This window comes from Miniopterus schreibersii (genome assembly GCF_964146895.1).
Source record: "Miniopterus schreibersii genome assembly, chromosome: 9".
NCBI lineage: Eukaryota > Metazoa > Chordata > Mammalia > Chiroptera > Miniopteridae > Miniopterus > Miniopterus schreibersii.
Genome location: NC_138118.1, coordinates 52086301 through 52107271, shown reverse-complemented (window position 1 = coordinate 52107271; position 20971 = coordinate 52086301). Strand labels below are relative to the sequence as shown.

At 37.3% G+C, this 20971-nt stretch overlaps 1 protein-coding gene across 1 annotated transcript in view; it reads left to right on the top strand.

Annotated features, from left to right (window-relative positions):
• Window positions 1-3910: 3910 nt before the first annotated feature.
• Window positions 3911-20971, top strand: part of SEMA3E (semaphorin 3E) — a 227502-nt gene continuing 210441 nt past the window's right edge. The window contains exon 1 of the mRNA XM_081147630.1: window positions 3911-4466. Coding sequence (XP_081003756.1) covers window positions 4352-4466 — 115 coding nt within the window. The 5' untranslated portion in view covers window positions 3911-4351. The remainder of the gene's footprint in view (window positions 4467-20971) is intronic.

The window sequence follows — 20971 nt, the reverse complement described above, 5'->3', positions numbered from 1 at the left end:
TGGCCACAGCAGCAATAGCAGGCATACTGGGACATTTGAAATGCTGCAGGGCTAGCAAAAGTAGAAGGATTAGTGAACATGAAATGTCATGGCCACTGCAGAGAAAGTTTATCTTTAGTTACAAAAAGAATCCTCATCATTGCTCTTGTGGTACTTTGGCTTACTAACAGTTTTAATCATAATATTCTTGAGAGGTAGTACTATGTTGTTCACCTGTAAATACTGTTTATGACATCATTTTTGTGTACAAGGTTCAACTGGAAAATCCAAGGACATATCCCATCCCTTATAAAATTACATAGGAAATCACTTTATCTTTTACTTAGCCCCCAAATATCCACATCTCTCCTGGCTGTCATAGTCACTTCTGCTGAAGTAGTTTTAGTGACAGGTAGGAAAGAATACAGTGTCAGTGACTTGTTCATGCTATATGCGTATCCAGGAGCACAATTCCCAAAGCACAGTAGATAAAATGTATGCATTTAGTCAGAAGAGGCTATCCTATGCTGTTGTAACAAATAAACCTAACAGCTTAACATAATATATGTTTATTTTCTGCTCAGATAAAGTTAGCTATGGGTCTGGGTAACTTTCCAGAGCACTGTCCCTAATGTGGAGATTTAATAATCGAGGTGCTTTGATTTCATGATTCCTCCTTTGCTGTAGAAAGAACTTAAAAGTGACAGAGAATTACTTAGAAGTATTTCACTGCCTCAGGCCAGATGTGACACACATCGCTTTTGCTTGCATTTTTTTGGTCAAAATTACTCATACTGCCAAGGGGCTGGGAAGTATGGTTTTAAATGATACAGAGATAACCTTTTACAATTTTTGCTGTTTTTCACATGTATTTGAAAAATATAAGTAGCACATCAAGCCTATGAGGAAATGCTTTTATCTAGTTAATTTAAATTAAATTTTAATTGCAGACACTATGCTATCATGATAAAAATGGTGAAAGTGACAAACAGATGTTAAATGTTTGAATAACAATGACCTGAAGAAATCACAGTAAAACTCAAATTTTAGTACATACAATTTGGCAATCTGGGAATATGCGTTAACACAGGAATCTATTCTTTTAACAAATACCCCATAGGATTCAGCAGCATATATCCTGGGACCATACTGGGAGGGATTGTTTCAGAGGCCAGCTGCTGTTATAATTGGGGAACCAGTGACAGTAGCCACCTTGGGAGATCCTGGAACTCCTGAGGACTACATTCCCCCTTTATTCTCTCACTACCAGTCTGAGTTGCTTTTCATACAATGTTGTGACACTAGCAATAAAGAGTTAAGATTTTGGAATGAGACATTTGACCTGGCAGGCAATACCTTCAGAATCGCCATTTTCCTTCTCACCTGTTCTTTTATTTTTTTAATTTTTTTATGTTGTCTAATATATTCAAACTGGTAGTCGAGCTCTTCTCAAGTCAAATATAATAATATCAACAGGTATTGTTCCTAGTACCAAAGCTCTTTCATTCACTAAAGCTTTTCCTTCACTGTTCATGGTGTCAGTTTGTTTTTCCATTTCCATGTTTACAGTGATACCTAGAAATCTCTCACAAGTAGGGTGACTTTGATATCCCGATTTGTTTATAATATTCAAAGCTTACATGTAATTATGAATAGAAGGCTCTTTTACTCTCAGAAATGTCTTATTTGGGTGACAAATTATATGGTTACCCTGCTTCTGAGGATTCTTGTTTTATTTTATGTGAATGACAGGTTTGGTGTCAAAGACTCTTCATTTCATTGCCAGTGGCTAAAGCCACATGGATAGTTCTGGACGTTTAGGTTTTCTTTAACAGTCATTCTTTGGCACCATCTGTATGTTTTCTGTAGGCTAGAGAAAAAGGTAGGAAGACATAGAGAGGAGGTAAAGGGAATAAATGATGACATTGATGACAGAGGATACACCAAATCTCATTCTGAGAAAACCAGAGGAACTCATTACTCTGGCATGTGACACATTGTCTTGCTAACCTAATGTGAAGGATAACATATAACTGAAGATTAATCTTGGTATTTAGCTTGTATGTATATAACTGGCATTTGTCACATTTATTCCCACATTGACATTTATGATATGCATTTGTATCCTAATAAAATGGGATACATCTTACCTTGCCTCCATTCCAAAACTGATTTAGGACAGGCACTGTGTAATCTTATGTAGAATTATAGTTTTATGAGAGTAGCCATATATTTGTAATAAAGGTTATGGGCATCATATTTACTTTTCCAGAATCCTACCATTAGGTAATACATGTAAAACTGCTATTTACTTTCTAGTTACTTCGATTCTAGAAGAAAGTGAAAGAGGATTCCAAAGGTACAGTATATCACATTTACAACAACCTTTAGCTCTGTAGCTCCTCAGACTGGCTTTTAAAATATGCAAGTGCCTACAGAGACCACCCCAGGTTAAAAGTCTCTAAAAACTTCATGTCGCTTTACTGTTAAATAATGTTTAGAGTTTGTTATCTTTTGTAGGCCTTGGAAATCTAATTATTTATAATATCCAGTGACATTTACATTTTGCTAAATATACTCTGCTTATAATAGACTACATCATGCTTAGGAAAATGGGTAGAGAATGCCTGGCTCTACATGTGATTGCATATAATGCAAAATATCAGGGTAACCTGCATTAGCTTTTTGTACTAATTACATGATTTAAAAAACATGTAACTCTCAAAAAGTGTCCGTACTCATTATCATTTAAAATACAGAATAAGAAAAAAGTTATCATAGTTGAAATTTATTTACCACTTAATTCTCAACTCAGAGGAAAGGGGGCGGGGAGGGAGGGGAAGAGATTAACCAAAGAACTCATATGCATATATGCATAACACAGGGAGACAATAGTGTGGTGAAGGCTGGGGGAGGGGAGGAGGGAGGAGAGGGTCTATGGGGGGAAAAAGGGAGACATCTGTAATACTTTCAACCATAAAGATAAATTTTTTAAAAAGTCAAATATCTATTCAAGTTTATTGGCATCTTAAAAAAATAGTCCTATTCTTTTCCATGCCAACAGCTACAGAGTGTTTGGTTTAGTTTTTGAGATTGAAAGTAGATTGTAAAGTTGACCTAATGTGTTAAGCTTGTTTACACAAAGTGGTGTTTAGGAAAATAAACTGAAAGTGCATAGCAGTGGAATCCTAAGGTATTTCACATCCTGTTTCCTGATACCTGTTTTACTGGGGTCTGTTGGGTAGAGAATCTCAACTTTACCATAGTTATCTTATCTAGGAGAAAATCACTTGAAAATTTAATTATTCTTAAATTTGAGATAAAAATGTATGATTGGCTTTTAATTGATTTGAAGAATTTGCCTCAGCAAAATAATTTGTTAGTTCTGACACATCTATGAAACAGAGATGACTTTTTTTTTTTTTTTAGGCCCTTGAAACACTCCCCTTACAGGAGTTGAAAATAACATCTATAAGATGTAGCCACTATAAAGAGCCATAAGTGTAAAAAAAAAAAAAAAAAAAATCGGTGGCAACTCTCAAGAATCAATTTGGGTACTCAGTGGTGACTAGCTGAGGATTTAAAATGAATCTGTATTGATTCCAGGGTTACTCTTGGTGACTGGGCATTGAAAAGCCCTCCCCGACGCAACACCCTCCTCTGCTATGGATTCCTAGAAATCCGGCCCCGCCGTCGCGCCCCCCGTCCCCCCTTCCCCCCCACCCCCAGGAGGGCTCCCCCCCCACAGAGGGGCGGCGGGGCGGCGGGGCCTGCGGGGGGGCCGGGGGCTGGGCGCAGCGCTTCCTAGAGACCGAGCGCGCCTCCAGCCCGCGCGAACTTTCCCGTCCCCGCAGCGCCCGCAGCGCGCAGCCCGCGGGGAGGGTCCCGCGCGCCGGGGAGGGGACGGCCCCCGGTCCCGGCTCGGCAGGGGGAAGGTGCATTGCTGCGCGCTGTTTGGCAAGTCGGCGCGGGAGGCGGACTGGGAGCGGCGGCGGGGAGCCCGGGAAGAGCTCCGCGGAGGAGGCGGCGCGTGGGCTCGGGGCTCGTCCCTGAATGAGCCACTTGCAGAAGTGACCGACCCAGCGTTCCCTCCCCAGTCTACCGGCGCAGGGAGCGCAGAGAGCGCAGGACATGGCCCTGAAGACTCGCTCCTTGGAATGTCCTCCTGCTCCCGGCTTATAAACAACTGTCCCGGGGAAAGAAAGGTTTTGCGTGTCCAAATACCGCCCGACAAATGGCACTTCGGAACTGTGCTCTCTGGTGACAAGGCGCTCGCGCTCTGACAAAGCCTCTCCCACGCTGCCCGCAGGGGAGTCCTGAGTGAAACTCGGGCCGCCGGAGACCGAGGGTCGGAGGCTGCAGGGCGAGCGGCATGGCCTGGGCCGGGCACCTGCTCACCTGGCTGCTGTGGGGCTACCTGCTGGAGCTGTGGGCCGGGGGCCACGCGGCCGGCCCCTCGCACCCCCGCCTGCGCCTGGCGCACAAAGGTAGGTCACCTTTCCAGACCCTTCCGCTCAGTCAGAAAGGAAATAAATAAAGCCATTCGACACAGACCTCGAGTCTTCACGGACTCTTGAAATGCACCTGAGAAAATTGTACAACTGCCTTAAGATTCTGAGCACTCCGATTATGTGTCATGCTCAGCAGAGCTGAAGGCACTGCGAACTCCCGCGCCAGCTTACAGATGTTATTTTTGTCCTGTAAATACCGGGTGTTATGAGTGAGAAGTTCACTCGCTCGCAGACACAACAGAACAGGGTAGAAGTCAGGCTGTTAACAGCCTTGAGGGGCTGAATCCACCAAGTTATCAGTTGGTATCTAAATACCAACGTGTGGGAAACAGGCTGTCTGCTGGGAAGGGCTTTGGAAACGGAGGGGCAACTGGTTTTCTGTGAGGCGTTGTCCACAGTGGGGATGGGAAGGGAGAAAAGAAAATTCCGGAGAAGCAAAATGATTCCTTACTCGTGCTAACAAAGTGATTGTCATGTAATTAAACTGAAATAAATTACCTTTCTTGTTGAATTAATCATTAGAATTATTTTATGCGTGGCAAAAAAAAAAAAAAAATACAGAGTTTATTAGCAATTCTTGTAAACTGATACATATTGATTAAAATATTAGATACTATTCATTAGTATCTACTCTTTTTAATGTAAATTCATTTTGCTTACCTGCTGATCTATCAGAGAGCTTAAATATTTTATTCTGCAACTATGTCTTTTAAAGCAGCTTTGAGTCATAAATAAATGATCAAAAGAAAGCTTTTGCATCAGGACCAGGAAAAGCCAGTCATGAATAGGTTGGGTGATTCTTCCTGTAAAGAAACAAAAAAATAAGCAACAAACAAAACCCACACTCTGAGAAAGTGACTTTGCTGATTTAAAAGAAATTTGGAATAATTTTTCAGGAAAGAAGTATTTATTTAAATCAACCATTGATTCAGATAACAGATGCAAGAACAAGAATTACGTAAGAACCATTTTTCAATTGTGTAAGCTTTCAAATTGCTCCCCACTGTAGAAAGAACAGAAGCTTGTATTTTTAAAATATAGGTGTAATGTTTATCAGTGGGGGAAACAAAAAGAAAAGCCTGTCTTAGTTTTAAATGACATGGTTGATCTTTTCATTTTTGACTATAGAAATTTCTCATTTTTAGAATAGCTAAAATCTGTGGATTTATTTATTTTTGTTTTTTTATGGTTTAAATAGATTTCCTATAACTCTCTCCAGTAGGTAATATGAATGTAAGGGACACATGGACACTAAATTTGTAAAGTATTTAAAATACAGTGCTTAGCATTAGTACACATCATTTGATTTGGGAAGATGTATCATGGTATGTATCCAGATTTCTAAGAAGTAATGATCAAATTTATCAAAATGTAAAAATTTGATGTGATGGAATATGAACAAGTAAGGATGTCAGAAAAACACACACGTAATAAATGGATTATTTTTCTTATGTAGACAGGTGGATAAGCTGTCAGTTTTGGCAAGCTACCATTTTGCTATGCCTGGAATTAACCTTTTATACCTCATTATTAGGCTTCTTGTTTTTTGATAGATCAATATCAGTATGTTTTCAAAGATATCTCATTTTAATATTTCACTAGAGGGCTTATAATTTAGTCAGAGAATACCAAAACTCTCTAATGCAACTAAATGCTATGCATAATATAGTTATTAGGCTCGCCTTCACTAAATCTCTCTTAATCAAAGGAATACGTATAACTGACTTTATGAGCTGTTAAATGGTGTGGGAGTAGAACTAGTATCTGTGTGTACACTAGACTGAAAACTCCTACAAGGTTTCCCTTTGGCTTTACTGGCACTAGCTGAAAATGTGCAATACTGTGCTTTTATACAAAGACAGAATAGAGTCTCCTGAAAATAGAATGTTCTCACCTGTGCAGTTTAGTTAGCGGAGGCAGCTGAGAGATCGCACTGGAGATGCAGCCTGAAGCAGCACGTGCCTCCTGCACTCAGGTGCCTCTGTGAGAGGGAAAGCCCGGGGACTGTCAGAGCAGGAATGTGCAGTCCCATCAATGAGATATGAAGAGCCCATTTACCTCTCTACTCCCTGGAATTCAATGGTTATTTAGACGTATCCAAAAACTAAGGGTAGGATATTTCAGAGTAATCTTCTGCTATCTTAAATGACATAAAAATGGTACAATTTCAGTAGTTGGTGAATTAGATGGCTAATATTATTTTAAAAATGAATGATCCTCCCCCGTAAGAGGCACAAGATATAAGTAATGTAGCATCTCTGCACGGCTGCCTGACCCACCTCCCTGGAGGTGGCCTACTGGATTAATCCAAGGATTCACTTCGTAGCTGTGGTCTATGCCGTATGGAAGAAAGACAAGAATTTTTCTCATATCCTCCATTATCAAGATGACTCTCAAAACCATGAGCCTAGTATCTCTTCCCAGAAAGAGGCATATACAAAGCTTGAGTTAAATTATGTAAAAATATATTCAGAAAGAAAAAAAAAAGCCCTCTCTTTTCCTCTCTTCTCCACCCATCTCTATCTTGGGAAGTGACATGTTCTTAAACAGAGCCTAAGAAGAGACCATCAGGACTAAAAGGAGGGAAAGGCAAAGAAGGGAGGAGACAGGGCAGAAAGTTGGTATCAGATATGGAGCATCTTCTACCTTGCTTTCCACTGCCCTCTACCTACAGTGGGATGAAGTTTAATTCATTCCTCTTCTTGCTGAATATATCCACTCAACTCAGGCCTTCAGCAAATATGCTCAAGTAGGGCAAGACTAGTGGATAAAAAGATGAGGTATTTACTTTTGATGGGGTAATGCATATATCTTTGAATGTATTTTATAAGTACAAGATAAGTGGTTAACAAAAAAGACATAGAAAAGATTAAAATGACAAGATTTTTGTCCTGTTCTGTAAGAATTTTCAGTAAAGATTTGAATGAGATTAACTATATCGGGCAAGTATTCAAAAGTTTATGAATATTTAAGCATTGTAGCCAACTTTATAGCAAATACCCTAAAGAGGGTAATATTGATGTGATTAATATAAATTTATGATATTCTACCCCAAGAATTTCCTTGAAAAATAGCTCCGAGGCTCCCAACAGAAATGAAGGAAAGAAGTGATAAAGAGAGAAGAGTCGTGGTGGATTCAGCCACTTCCCTCTGTTGATGTCTGTTCTCGTCTTATCTTTCACCATCTTGCATTAATGAGGTTACAGGGAAGACAAAAATAACCTTCTTGATAATGAAGCTCAAAGAAGAAAACAACAAAGGAGCAAAGCCCCATGTCATAGAAGAAATCCCAATGCACGTGGAAAGCCCCAGAAATTCAATCAAGGGAGCTTGGCAGATGGGGTGGGTGTTCAAGGCCCCAATAAGAAGCGACACAGGCACAGAAGCCGAGGGAGAGTGGCTGCTTGAGCAGGGGATGTTCTCCCAGGATGTTCAATGAAAAGATAGCTAAACAAAGGCATGGATATGGCAGGAGATCATTCCTAAAATATATTGCCATTATAAATGTAGATTTGAGCATTGAATATATATCCATACATATCAAAACTGGGATAGAGTGTTAGTATATGTGGATATTATAAGCAATTAATACAGATTTGCGATGGTTCAGAGAGCTCCGAATCTGAAGTCAGATGTCTCTACTCCAGCTCAGGTCTTTCCACTTATACTAATATTAATCGTGCTTCAACTTCCTTATTTTGAAAACTGGGATAGTAATGGTGCTTTTCCTGTATATCTTACTGGACTTTTGAAAGAATCATATAGAGCAACAATATCTGTGAAAGCACTTTATAACCTAAAAATTACATTATTAATGTTTCCTGAAGACTACTGTAAATTGAGAAGGTTAAAAGGAAATGTGTCCTAAAGAGAAAAGCCTTTGGTAATGGCAAAAGTTTGGATATCAATAAGTGCTAAATTAATGCTAATATAGAAGACAGAAGAAGTTGGTCTTAATTAGCATAAAATGTATGGTTTATCTTGATAGATTGTATGCACTCCAAATCCCACTTTCTGTACCTTTGACCCCTAGTTATAAAATAGAAGATGATTATATCACCTGTGCATTTTCTAAGATTCATGGCCAATATTTTTTGTTATAATAGTTTTATATATTCATTTATTATACATATTCACTTTACACCATATGTTTAAAATTTTTTCATTTATATGGGAGAAAATGAGATAGAATTTTAGAAGAGCGCAAATATCATATTTCAAATGATCATCCTGAAAGCTGTGGTATTTATTTTATATCTAGGGCAAACAAAAAAGAGGCAGTGACTGAGCCAGTTTTTCCTGACCCAGCTCATAGCTTTGTTTCTTTGGCCAGTAACTAGGTATCAATCAATAGTGACATTAGTCACACATCCCTGTGTGGTTAATAAATAAAAACTGGTCATACAATATGATTCATAAAGAGAGTAGTTAAAGTAGGACCCAGGAGTAAATACAAACCTTCATGCCTAGATCTCTATTAGGGAGAATCAGTGAGAATTAAGTAGTAGATATATTAAGAAGCAGTTTATACATATATTTTAAAAGCCACTGGGTAAGATGAAAGGAATTAAAATATGTTTTTTTGAGTTTGGTTTACACAGAAAATACTTTCTGTAGAAGAAGCCTATGTAAGGATTTTAGATAGTGCTATTCTTTGTATTTTTATATTTGTTACAGACAAATATTGCCCATGCATCACAGAAGTGTATCTGGATATACAAAAGCCCCTGAATGGCTCTGTGATTTATTTATTTAGTTAGTTCTTATAGAAATGTTGGGTATTACACTGGGAAAACAGTTATCCTCTAGCTTAGAAATAGGGTGAGGGAAGGTCAGAGTTAGTAAAAGCAGTAAGTGGAATTTATAAATGAACTGGGCCAATTTTGGACTGAAAAATAGTATAGTTGTATAAAATCATTTCTTAAAAATTTTGTGAGGACTGTGTTCCATACATAATAAAGAACCAATACTTTTTTTGACTAATCAGTATATGCAACCAACATGTTACAATGAAAAATTCTTTCAAAAATTTGTGTTTCCATATTACTATTTTGCTGTCCATGTTAAATTTGTTATTTAGCTTGAGTATTTTATGGAAAGGGCCTCTCTTTCTGTGTGAGATGAGATCACTTGGTAGCCTCAGTTCTGTGACCACATAATAAGGCACCAAACATGAAATCGGTCATTGCTGGTGAAAATTATTGTTAACCATCAGTTGAGCCAGTTTTATTTCATCAAAGCTATCTGCTGGAGTCATCATTGGGGGCTCTTAGTGGGAGAGCATGCAAAGACTTACTCCTTTATCTTTGTGTGTAAAACTAGTCTGTGGTTTAGTAGAGGAATTTAGTCTGCAGGAATCCATAAATGGCCCTTTGCATGCATGCATGCCCCATCATACATAGCCACTGCAGTGTTAAAGTGCTCTTGTAAATTCATTCTCAAAGAAATTAAAACAAAACATAACAGCAATTATACCACTTAAACATTTCCCAAAAGGTGCAGGGTGAAGATTTAGATTATCTTCTTGTTTCCATAGACAGGGCCAAATGTTGTTAGTCGTCTTTAGCATAACACCTGACACTTTGGAATATTATATAAATTATGCAAAGGATGGTAATTACTTTAATAGGGATTTTTTTTTTTCCCCACAGTGTGGTTTAAATTAACATTTGAAGCATAAGAGAAACAATCAATGTCATTAGTTTCTTACACGTAAGCAAGCATTATTCTTTACACTCATGGTAAGGATGATGACAAGACTGGATATTTTATAGGCTGGATTTTTTGTACTATGAATGAAAAGGATATGTTATCACCACATTTGAAGCAACTGTGACAGTCTCTGATATTGGGAGAATATTTTCTGTCAAAGAACGTGGTGATTTCAAGAACCAAAATGTCTGTGGAACTGATCACTTGATTGCATATGGCCCCGGTGGTGGCCAAGGCAATTGATGACTCAAGAAGGTTTCAGCTGCTTTAGTTGTAATGGCCAGTACAGGATATTCCCACCACGTGGCCCCATTTTCCTGGCACTCTTGCCTCCACTACTAGTATGGGTGGGGGGATGAGAGAGAGAAATCCATGATTTGCCTGATTTCTGAGGTTTGGTAATGTATTTCCACTTCTATCTCTTGTGACTAAACTCTCAGCTATCACTGCTCTCTGCTCAAGGATTTAGCTAATAGCCTTGGCACAGTACATATAAAAATAGTACAGGCCCAGGGATTACATACAAAACACTCTCACATTCTAATTTCAATGCCTAACGACTCTAGACTTTGATGAGGAATACCTAATGTGAATCTTTTTTTTTTTAATAATGTCTTCATTGATCTCAGAGAGAGGAAGGGAGAGGGAGAGAGAGAGATAGAAACATCAATAAGAGTTATTGATCTGCTGCCTCCCGCACGGCCCCCCACTGGGCATCGAGCCCGAAACCCGGGCATGTGCCCTGACTGGGAATCAAACCTTGATCTCCTCGATGCCAGGTCAATGTTCAACCACTGAGCCATGCCAGCCGGGCCCTAATGGAAATCTTGTTTCTGGCTGTATGACCTGAACAAGTTACTTCTCTTCCTGAGTATAGTTTTCTCATCTTTAAAATGGGGTCATATATAACTTGCAGCACCCTGAAAGGATTACATGAGATAATGCAAATTAACGTGGCAAAAACTTTATCCTTAGGAAGCTTTTCATACCTTCCTCAATGAATCATAAGAGGTTCAGAGAGAATTAGCCTACTCTGCTTTCCTTTTTTATTCTAAAAGCAATCATGAGTTAATTATTAATTTCTAACTTACAACAAAGGGAAATCCTTAATCATCAGGTTTTTACTTGAAAGCAAAGATTTTTCTTTTATGAAATCCAGCTCCTATTGAATAGATGACTATAAAGAACAGGGGATCTTGGCATCTCTCATGTCTGTAAGCTACTGTAGAATTTTGTTGATAATTTAAGGGAAGTTGGAAGTTTGATGGAACCTTGGAGACAGCAGACCAAAATCACAATATAAACAAGTTACTAACAAAGGTAGTTGTAGGCCCAGCTTTGTGAAGCACAAAAGAACTAATATTACTAAGCCAGACCACACTGTCAGAAGTTAAACTAAACAGTGTCCTATAAGCAGCTACCAGCCCAGTATGTTTTGTTTGCTTTGAAATTGAAAGAGTGCTTTCTGCTCCACCTTACCCTGGACGAACAGGTAAGATGCCTGGTGCGGGGCACCATTCCTAACACTTAGTAGTTGTTCAATAAATGCTATTAAGTGGATATGGGACTAAAACATTTATTTAGAGCAGTGTTTTTAAAGGAAAATCTGATGGGGGTAGGGTGAGGAGCACCGAGGGAACTAAGGAATCCTGAACAACTATTTATGGCTCCTTTGCTAAAACATACTTTAGGAGGAAGGCTGGAGCTTTCTCCACCTATTCACTTCATGCCCCTCGGTGCTCCATTGTAGTGAAAGAGCTGGGGCCTCCAGACATCCTCCCAACCCAGCAGCCATGCTCTCTCCTCTGTCATCAGTGTTCTGTAGTTGTTGCTTTTAAATCTACTCCCTTCTACTACCCCCATTTTTTAAGACTTTTCCAAAGAAATTTATCTTTATTGTTGAAAGTATTACAGATGTCCCCCTTTTTCCCCATTGGTCCCCTCCACCCCCAGGCCTTCCCCATACCATTGTCTCTGTTGGTAGGTTAGACTTTATTTCATTTAGAAGTTTTAGGTTCACAGCAAAATTAAGAGGAAGAAATGATTTCCCAAATGCCCCTGCCCTCACACATGTATAGCCTCCCCATTATCAACAGCCCCCACCAAAGCGATATATTTGTTACAATGGATGAACCTGCATGGAAACACCTTAATCACCCAGAGTCCATAGTTTATCTTAGGGTTTACTCTTGGTGTTGTACATTCTATAGGTTTGGACAAATATATGATGACATGTATCTTGATAATATACAGAGTATTTTCATTGCCCTTTTAAAAAGCCTCCAAGCTCCATCCATTTAGCACTGACCACACACCCCTGACAATCACTGATCTAAATCTCCTTTTTGACACATTTGTTGTTCCTGGGTGATGACCACAACCCCTTTCTTTTTTTCTTAGCCCCTCATTCTTTGATTACCCATCTGTGTTGTGAACACCCCACTTCCTCTCTTTCTTTCCACCCCTACTTCTTTTCCAGACAGATATTTTTATTCCTCCCTCACCTTAAACCAAAAGTGAAAAGAGAACATATTGTTAGCAAATGATATGTATTAACTGGTCCTCAGTTTACCTTCGATATTTTACTTTTGTTGTCTAATTCAACAAAAGCTTGATGTTTAATATTTAAAAAAATTTAATTACACTCATTATTCATCCAAAATGTGTTGAAATTCATGATTTAGGAAATGAAATATTAAATAACTTACTAGCTACCCAGAACTCTTTGTCTAGCCTATTTCTCTAGTGGGAGGCTGATGCTCCCAGACACCATGGGACTGTGGGGAGCTGAGGAGGGAAGGAATTAGGGTGCTGAAAAGGAGGGAACGGTGTCTGCTATCCACTCTGTGGCTACACTTGAGTTAAGTTAGAATATCATATATGTAAACCTGCCTACTTGTGTGCAGTTTTGGTTTGCTTTCCCTGACTTTGAGTTTTAATTCATTGAAACTGGAATGAAAAGGGGTTTTTATTCACAGGATAGAGCAGAGGAGCAGCATCCTTAAGGATAAGTCATGGTGGCGATTTTAGGTGTTTGGACCCATTTCAGGACCAGAAAAGAACAGCAGCAAAGAAAATAGGAATAAAAGAGGCAGGAAAATAGAGGTCAGCTGGGGACACTGTCTCTTTCCTTCCTGACCAGTTCCCTCCCAGGAAATAATGGGAACTGAGGAGGGCTTTAAAGTCAAAGCTCAAGATACACTGGAACTGAAGTAAAAAAGGCTGACAGCATTGCAGTGTAGCTATTTATGCTTCCTGATTGCTTTTTTCCTAACCCCGAGTCAAAAAGTTTATTATGGGCTATGTGATTTCTGAGAGCCTTTCAATTCTAGAAAAGTAGGACTCTTTTCCTCTCCTTACCAGACCTCCCAGTGTGACTAATTTCTCCAAAACACTTCTGGAAATTTTATTAGCATGTTCTAGTGGAAAGGGTATGGACACACTAATTTAAAATCCTGGATTGGAATCTACAACGTATCCTATTTTACGCTGTATTTTTCTTGCTAAATCATTGAGCTTCTGAGGCTAATGAACATTGGCTTTCTATCTCATGATTGTTGTAGAAAATTTAACTGTACCGTGGAGATGTATGATATTGTGATGGCTTATAATACTCTCTAATTTATGTAATTGCGTTTAAATATATTTTAAGATCCTTCTTGAGGGCAAGGATTATTTCTTTGGCAAGATCCTGTGGACAGAATATAATGACTTATTCAGATCATTCCCTAAAGCCTGTAATTAAAAACTGGGTGTTTAGTATCTTCTTAATAAAAACCAAACAGAACTTTTTGTTGTTGTTGTTGTTGTTGTTGGCTTCCACATTATGGTAAAAATGACAATTTTGAAGGCTTATTTTATTTTTTAAGAAGTAGAGCCACTGCTAAGTAATTCACCCGAGGAGAGGCTTAGTAGAATTCCACTGCACAGGTGAAGATGTTGATTTTTTTCTGGCCCTGTTCAAACTAGGAGCAGAGAGGAGACGGAAACTGGTGCTAAGCCCCTGCTGTCCAAAGGGGCCAGACAGGCAGCATCAGCCTCTTCTGCGAGCTGCTGAGTCAGGCCTGTGAATCAGTGATCCTGGAGCCCTGTTTTTTCACAAGCCCTGCAGGTGATTCTTAATGCACACTCCAGCACAAGAAACACGGGGCTAAGTGTTTGGGGCGATGCTACAAAGAAGCCTCACTTCCGTATTACTTTATTATTTTTTTCATTTTTCCCCCTTCAGTTTCATCACTCAGGTTAAGGATCTAATTTATTCAAATTTCCAAATGACAGTCCTGGTCTTGATAAGTATACTTAAATTCATAAATATCTAATTATATCATTCTTTACCTATTATTATTATTATTATTTAATCTTCACCCAAGGATATTTTTTCCATGAGAGGGAAGGGAGAGAGAGAGAGAGAGAGAGAGAGAGACATCGATGTGAGACTTACTGATTGGCTGCCTCCCACAAGCAGGAATTGAGCCTACAACTGAGGCACGTGCTCCTGGCCAGAATCGAACCTGGGACCCTTCAGTCCTCTGGGCCATGCTCTAACCACTGAGCCAAGCCAGCTAGGGCTATTATTTTTTATATTAGATAAGATATTTATATATAATTATTGATAATAATTTAACATACAAATTAAATCTTATTTTAATTATTATCAATGATAGAAAGTATGACACATTGTACTCTCACTGAGTTCAGATGAGAAAACATCTACTATTAGTTGACTGTAAAGTAGCATTTTGTAATAATTCAGAACTCCATCTCTCAATGAAAAGTTTTCTTGGACTAGTGAAATCCCTTTGTTATACATCCTGATCAGTTTCTTCACAGATTTGGAAGCATCTGTATCTATTTTGAGACATATTTGTTCATTCAATCATTTACTTATTCTATGATTATTTGTTGAGCTTCTTCAAAGCTTTAGATACAAAACATCATGCTAGAGATTTAACAATAAAAAAATAAATTAAAAAACAGTTTCTTAAATGTAATGTGTATCCTGGATGGAATCCTGGAACAGTAAAAAAATGTTAGGGTAATAACTAAGGAAATCTGAATAAAATATGTGTTTTAGTATATTAATAATGTATTAATATTGGTTTATTAACTGTGAAATATATACTATAATAATGTATGCTATTAATAATAGAGGAAACTGAGTATGGGTATATGGGAACTCTTTGCACTATCTTTACAACTCTTCTGTAATTCTAAAACTATTCTAAAATAAGTTTACTAAAACACACATACACAGGCACACACACACATACAAACACACCCCACCTCTACAGAAACCATTTTCCCAAGACGCTTAAAGTCTAGACATAAAAAGAGATAAATCATGATAGAGCAGAATTTTTTATTTTACAGTAAAAGTTAATCCAAAATACTATGGAAGCATGGAGTTGGAAACTGAAGGAAAACCAGAGCTGGGCCTTGGAGAGGAGTAGGAGGAGCCTGGGCAAGAAGCAATGAGCAAATTGTCCATGTGTCCTATCCTGTCTTGCCCCATCCCTGCCATCCCCCCAAGACAATTCTACTGTATATAATGAAACGATGCTCTGTGTCCTTGGAGTACAGTTACCCTTGGATATTTAATTAACGGAACACTTGTGTTCATGGCTATACCACACACAATAGTATCACAAATGCTCTTTGTTTGTGGTAAATTAAATTACCCCTATTTCTACACGACTTTAGGAATTTTCACTTTCTTTATATAAGTAATATACGAGTAATACAAATTCCGTTAGATTTTGAAATTTTTCAAGGCATGTATATTGCATTTTATTGTTTAAATTCTTAGAATGTAATAAACTTTAGGTACTTAATAAATTTATTTTATCTATTGCATTTAATGTATAGAATTTATCTCTATTCATATTAGTATTACCAATCTTAATTTTTTTGTCCAGTGCTACATGTAAAAGATTCCTAATAAAAATCTCAGAAAATGAGATGATGGGGTTGGAGGAGCATTCAGAAGTCAGGAAAAAGGCTGAGAATACTTTTCTTCTGCCCCTGCTTCAAAATGTTAGTCCTTAGTTTGGCTTCAGGTCTTCTAGTACAAAAGCTCTGAAGAGAAATCCAGAGATACCGTTTGAGGCCTGGAAGAGGGTTTTTTGAGTTTATCTGGGTCATTCATTACACAGTCAATGTCACATTTCAATCACATTTTCTTCGCATTTGTTCCAGTCGTGATCTCCCAATGTCCAACATAGCATCTCATTTATTTCTGGGGTGATGACTATGAAGAGAGACAAACAATTAATGCATGTATTTAGTGACAAAGCAGAAAGCAAAGGAAGGACTATGAAAGTGTAATGAATTACCCAACACTTTTGTTTTAGAGGAATGCCTTCAATGACCAAAAGCAATGTTTTTTGTTTTTATCAGTTTATCCCTGCGTAAAGGTTGTTTTATGAATAATTTGACTATGTTGCCTTCGTTTTGTGGATTTATCATTTTAAAAGCATAGCTGTAGGTAATAGGAGAAAAAGCAATGGTTACCAATTTTATAATTGTAGTTAGTTTATATAAGGTATTTTTAATTTATTTTCTAACCCAAGTTTACTGAGAAAGAACCAATGAAAATTTTATCTTAATAAGATTTTATTATCTACAAGCCTTACAAAATTGACAGTATCTTTTTAAATGTTCTATCCTTGAGGCTTTTATTTAGCATCATATTGATTAATCAAACATAATACACCTAGCTTGAAAGAGGGAATAAATGGACATAAACAGAAATGTCAGAAGTAAAGTCAATTTAGGAGAATGCACACATTTGTCACTGTCCCTTACTATTATAAGGAGTAAAAAAAAAAAAGGAAATGGGAAACACTTGATTGCTTTATTTTTAGAAACTAAAGTCAGGTTGTCAAAATAAATATGTAGAATATAGGATCAATTTGATAATTCTGAGCAAGACAAAGATAATACATTTTTTAAAGGAAAATAGAAAAAGTAATAGAAAATAAAAAGATTCCTTTGGAAATAGCTGTATCATTATCGATGAAACAGATATATCTTATATTTCCTTATCAAAAGCAAAAAATGAAAAAAGGAAGGAAAAAGAAATTCCAAGTTTGGCATCATCACAATGCGTAAATGTTACACACATTTCTGGTCAGATGAGTGGTACCTGACAGATACTGTATAATTGCTTAGATTGAGTTCAAGAACACTGAGCTTGCTGGCAATTTAAGGGTCTGCATAAACTTGAGTTAACCATATGTTGTGTTCCTAGAATAGCCATACCACCCATGTTTAAAATTTAAACCAAAAAGAAAAAAATACTTTTTCAAAGTCAAATGATATAATTTTAGTTTTTGATACATTCAATTATCCAGAAAATTGCCCCTTCCCATTAATAAGCGAACAGGAAACATTTCCTTTTCACTTGTCTAGAATAAAGAAAGAGAAGATAGGATTATTAAATACTAGAATGGATTTTACAAGCCTATCTATATTTTTACTATATTGTTACAGTTATGAGAAGTTAATGTTTAAACATCAACACATTAATATTCTTTGATTTTCTAGTAATTCCCCAAAAGCAAAATTCCCTTGTAATATGTATAGATAACCATAGGAAGGATAAAAATATTACAGTTAAGCCAATTATTCTTACAATTAAAAGAATGTAATTGTATCTTTGTCATTATATTTCTTCAAAATAAGACAAAAGTTATGTACTGGGCACTGCTTTTGACAGATTTTTTTGCCAAATGTTTTTTACTTGCTCCAAAATGTGTATGCCCAAATTGAAATCTGATTTATTTTAGAATAGTAGAAGAATTTTTCAGCTCCTAAGACTTAAAAATTAGTAAAATTGGATAAGAATAAAAATGAAAAATAAAGTTAAGAAATTGGTGCCAATGAGAAAGTCTGCATGCAAATAAAGCAGTAATCACTCAGAAACACATTAGATGCCTTATAACATTGGTTTCAGGGGATGTAAAATAAATAGAATACTAGGATTTTATTATATACTGTTATGCTTTAGAATATATAATTATGTTTACTAGGCATTTACATTTCTATCTTAGTGAACATACTCTAACAGCAATATATTTTTTTAGACTAGAAATGCCATTTGTCCTTTCAGTCTGCTAATTTACACCCACTGCATAGTTAGAACAGCCCTAGATATTGCTTTATTTTTAAATGCCTAGAATACTGGTAAATGAGAAAACTTATACAAAATTTGTATTGATAAGAATTGAACTCTTGCCAGCAAAGGCATTGGTATGGGGCGCACTCTGCCTCTGAGGGGTTTCTGGGATCCTGAAATTCATTGCTGACAGCTCTGCTGCAATTCACTTCTGAGGCTCCTCCAGCCAGGCTCCCAGTTGCCATTCACACTGCTAGCCACTGAAATTTCCCTTTGTCTTCACTGACTTATTTTTTTCTCTTAACAAATAGGCCCAGCTGCTACTGCAGCCGGTTGCCCACACTCCCTCAATGCTCTTGCTGAGGATGGCAGTCAGAGCAAAGAATAACAGCTGGGATTGCCTTACTCTGGCATCTAAATAATTTTGGGTGGGTCCATTCCTAACTTTATTACTTCATTTAATTTTATAATCTTCCCTTCTCTTGACCTTTAAAAAATAGATAAATGCTGTTTTTCCCAAAATGTTTCCCTGCTCTGGCTGCAACTCTCTTATACCTGGCTGCTCAAGGCAAACAAACTGGTTCATTTTGCAGATTGTTATTTTTTCCATTTTTAAGCACTGTTCGGAAAACTAATGTAGCGGAAACAAATTTATGATCTTGGACACTTACTAAACCTTTCGTTGGCTCAAAGAGGTGAATAATAATAGCACCTATGCCATTGATTGTGATAAGGGTTCAAAGAAAGAACATTTGAGTGTGTTTAGAATAGTACCTGGCACACAGTAAATGCTAAGTGGTTGTTTGAGAGCAAGTCAAAGAGAGAGAGGACAGTGGAAGAGAGCAGAAGAGAGCACACCAAAGCAAGAGTGGAGCAAGAGGGAGGAAAGGGCAGAGGAAGGAAGGGAGGGAGGGATAACTGCTGGGATGTGGAAAAACCATTAATTGCAATTATGCAGTAATTGATGTTGTGCACTTAGCATGTTATATACATTATTCCAACCAATCAACCAAAATCACTAAATAGAAAAAAAATTGGAATTTAGGAAAACTTGTGGAACTTTACACAAATCACATAATTTTATTGAAGGTAAGACATTTAGTGATTTAAGTCATGTCCACGGCGTCTAGACAGTTGGTCAGACACGTTTATTATTTTTAATTTGTACAATCTCATGGAAAGGGAAATCACTACTTGATAATGAAGTCCATTCCATTTCAAATGTTCTAATGAGGAGGAAGTATTTACCCACCTTATTCCAAACCAGACTTAACTATATATCTTACAGTTTTTAGTCTTAGTTCTTTGCTCTGATGCCAGCAGGGCATACGTTTTGACAGACCTCCAAAGGTTTAAAGATAATTATCACGCCCTTTTGTGGAGGGTGACTATTCCTTATACCATCATTATTCTGACAGTGCTGTCAGTGTTTCGATCATGTTCATATTTGACAGAATCCCCTTTAAAATGGAGCACCCCAGTTAATACTCAGAGATGCCTGCCCGGCTCACAGAACGGTGCTGCTGTAACCGGCGACTTTTATTTAGTGAAGCCACCTGAGTTGACAGCAGCTTATTTGACAAATATGCCTCTATTGGCTTATGCTGAGATTGCTGTCAGCCCTTCTAAGGGTTTTTCAGATGGACTCTCAGCCAGCTCTTTCCTTTGTTTCACGTATGTGGTTTATTTGTTGAAGTTCAGGATAACCCTCTCCTGCTCTCTCCAGCCTAGAATGTGGCTCATAAACATAGTAACAGCATGTGGTGCCCTGCAAAAGGACAGGCGCTCTGGAGCGAGAATTCCTATTTTTGAAGACTGCTGCTGCCACTGGGTGTGCTCGCTTAATTTTCTTAATATCATTTTCCGTATATGTTGTATTTAGGAAACTAGTTCATTAGAAGTGATAAAACTTGTATTCATTGTAGAAATTCTTTTAAAGTATTTTAAAATTTATAATCTACATTGTGGGGGGCTCTCTTTAAAATGGCAGCCTTTGGAAGAAGTTAAACACACATTTAAGACAATTTTTAAATTAGAATATATAAAATATATGCTTTTGGAATTCAGGAAATATGTAGACCAATCATGCTTTTGGCACTCAGGTAATATGTAGATCAATCATTGCTGATTTCCCCCTATATATTATAAAATAGTTTATATAATAGCAAATGAAAGGTTAATTTGAAGTTCTTTAATATCAAGAAATAAAACACAATATTTCTTCACAGCTCAAGTAAACAGGAGACTTTTTAAATGTCTTAACAATTTATATTTTAAAAGAATCTGGAATGGTCACCACAACAGAATGGCAGAATTAAAATGCCATCATAGCTGTGATTGTAACTTTAATTTGCTGTCATTTTGTAGATTTGCCAGTCTCTCTGGGTATTTGTAGAAAGTCCTGTGCTTAAAAAAATAATCATTTGATTTTTTTGAATAACTTTTTGTATTAATTCCTTGTAAGTCACATGGTACACTCTAGAAAAATAATTCTGCAGAACAATTTATATGTTAAAAATATGCGTCATGAAAATTAAATTTTAAAAATCCTGTATTTTTACCAAACTTACTTATAGTCTCTGTTTTACTTTTGCTATAGGATTAAATTTATCCAATCTCTTTTGCTATATTACTGGTTTATGAGCTATTTACA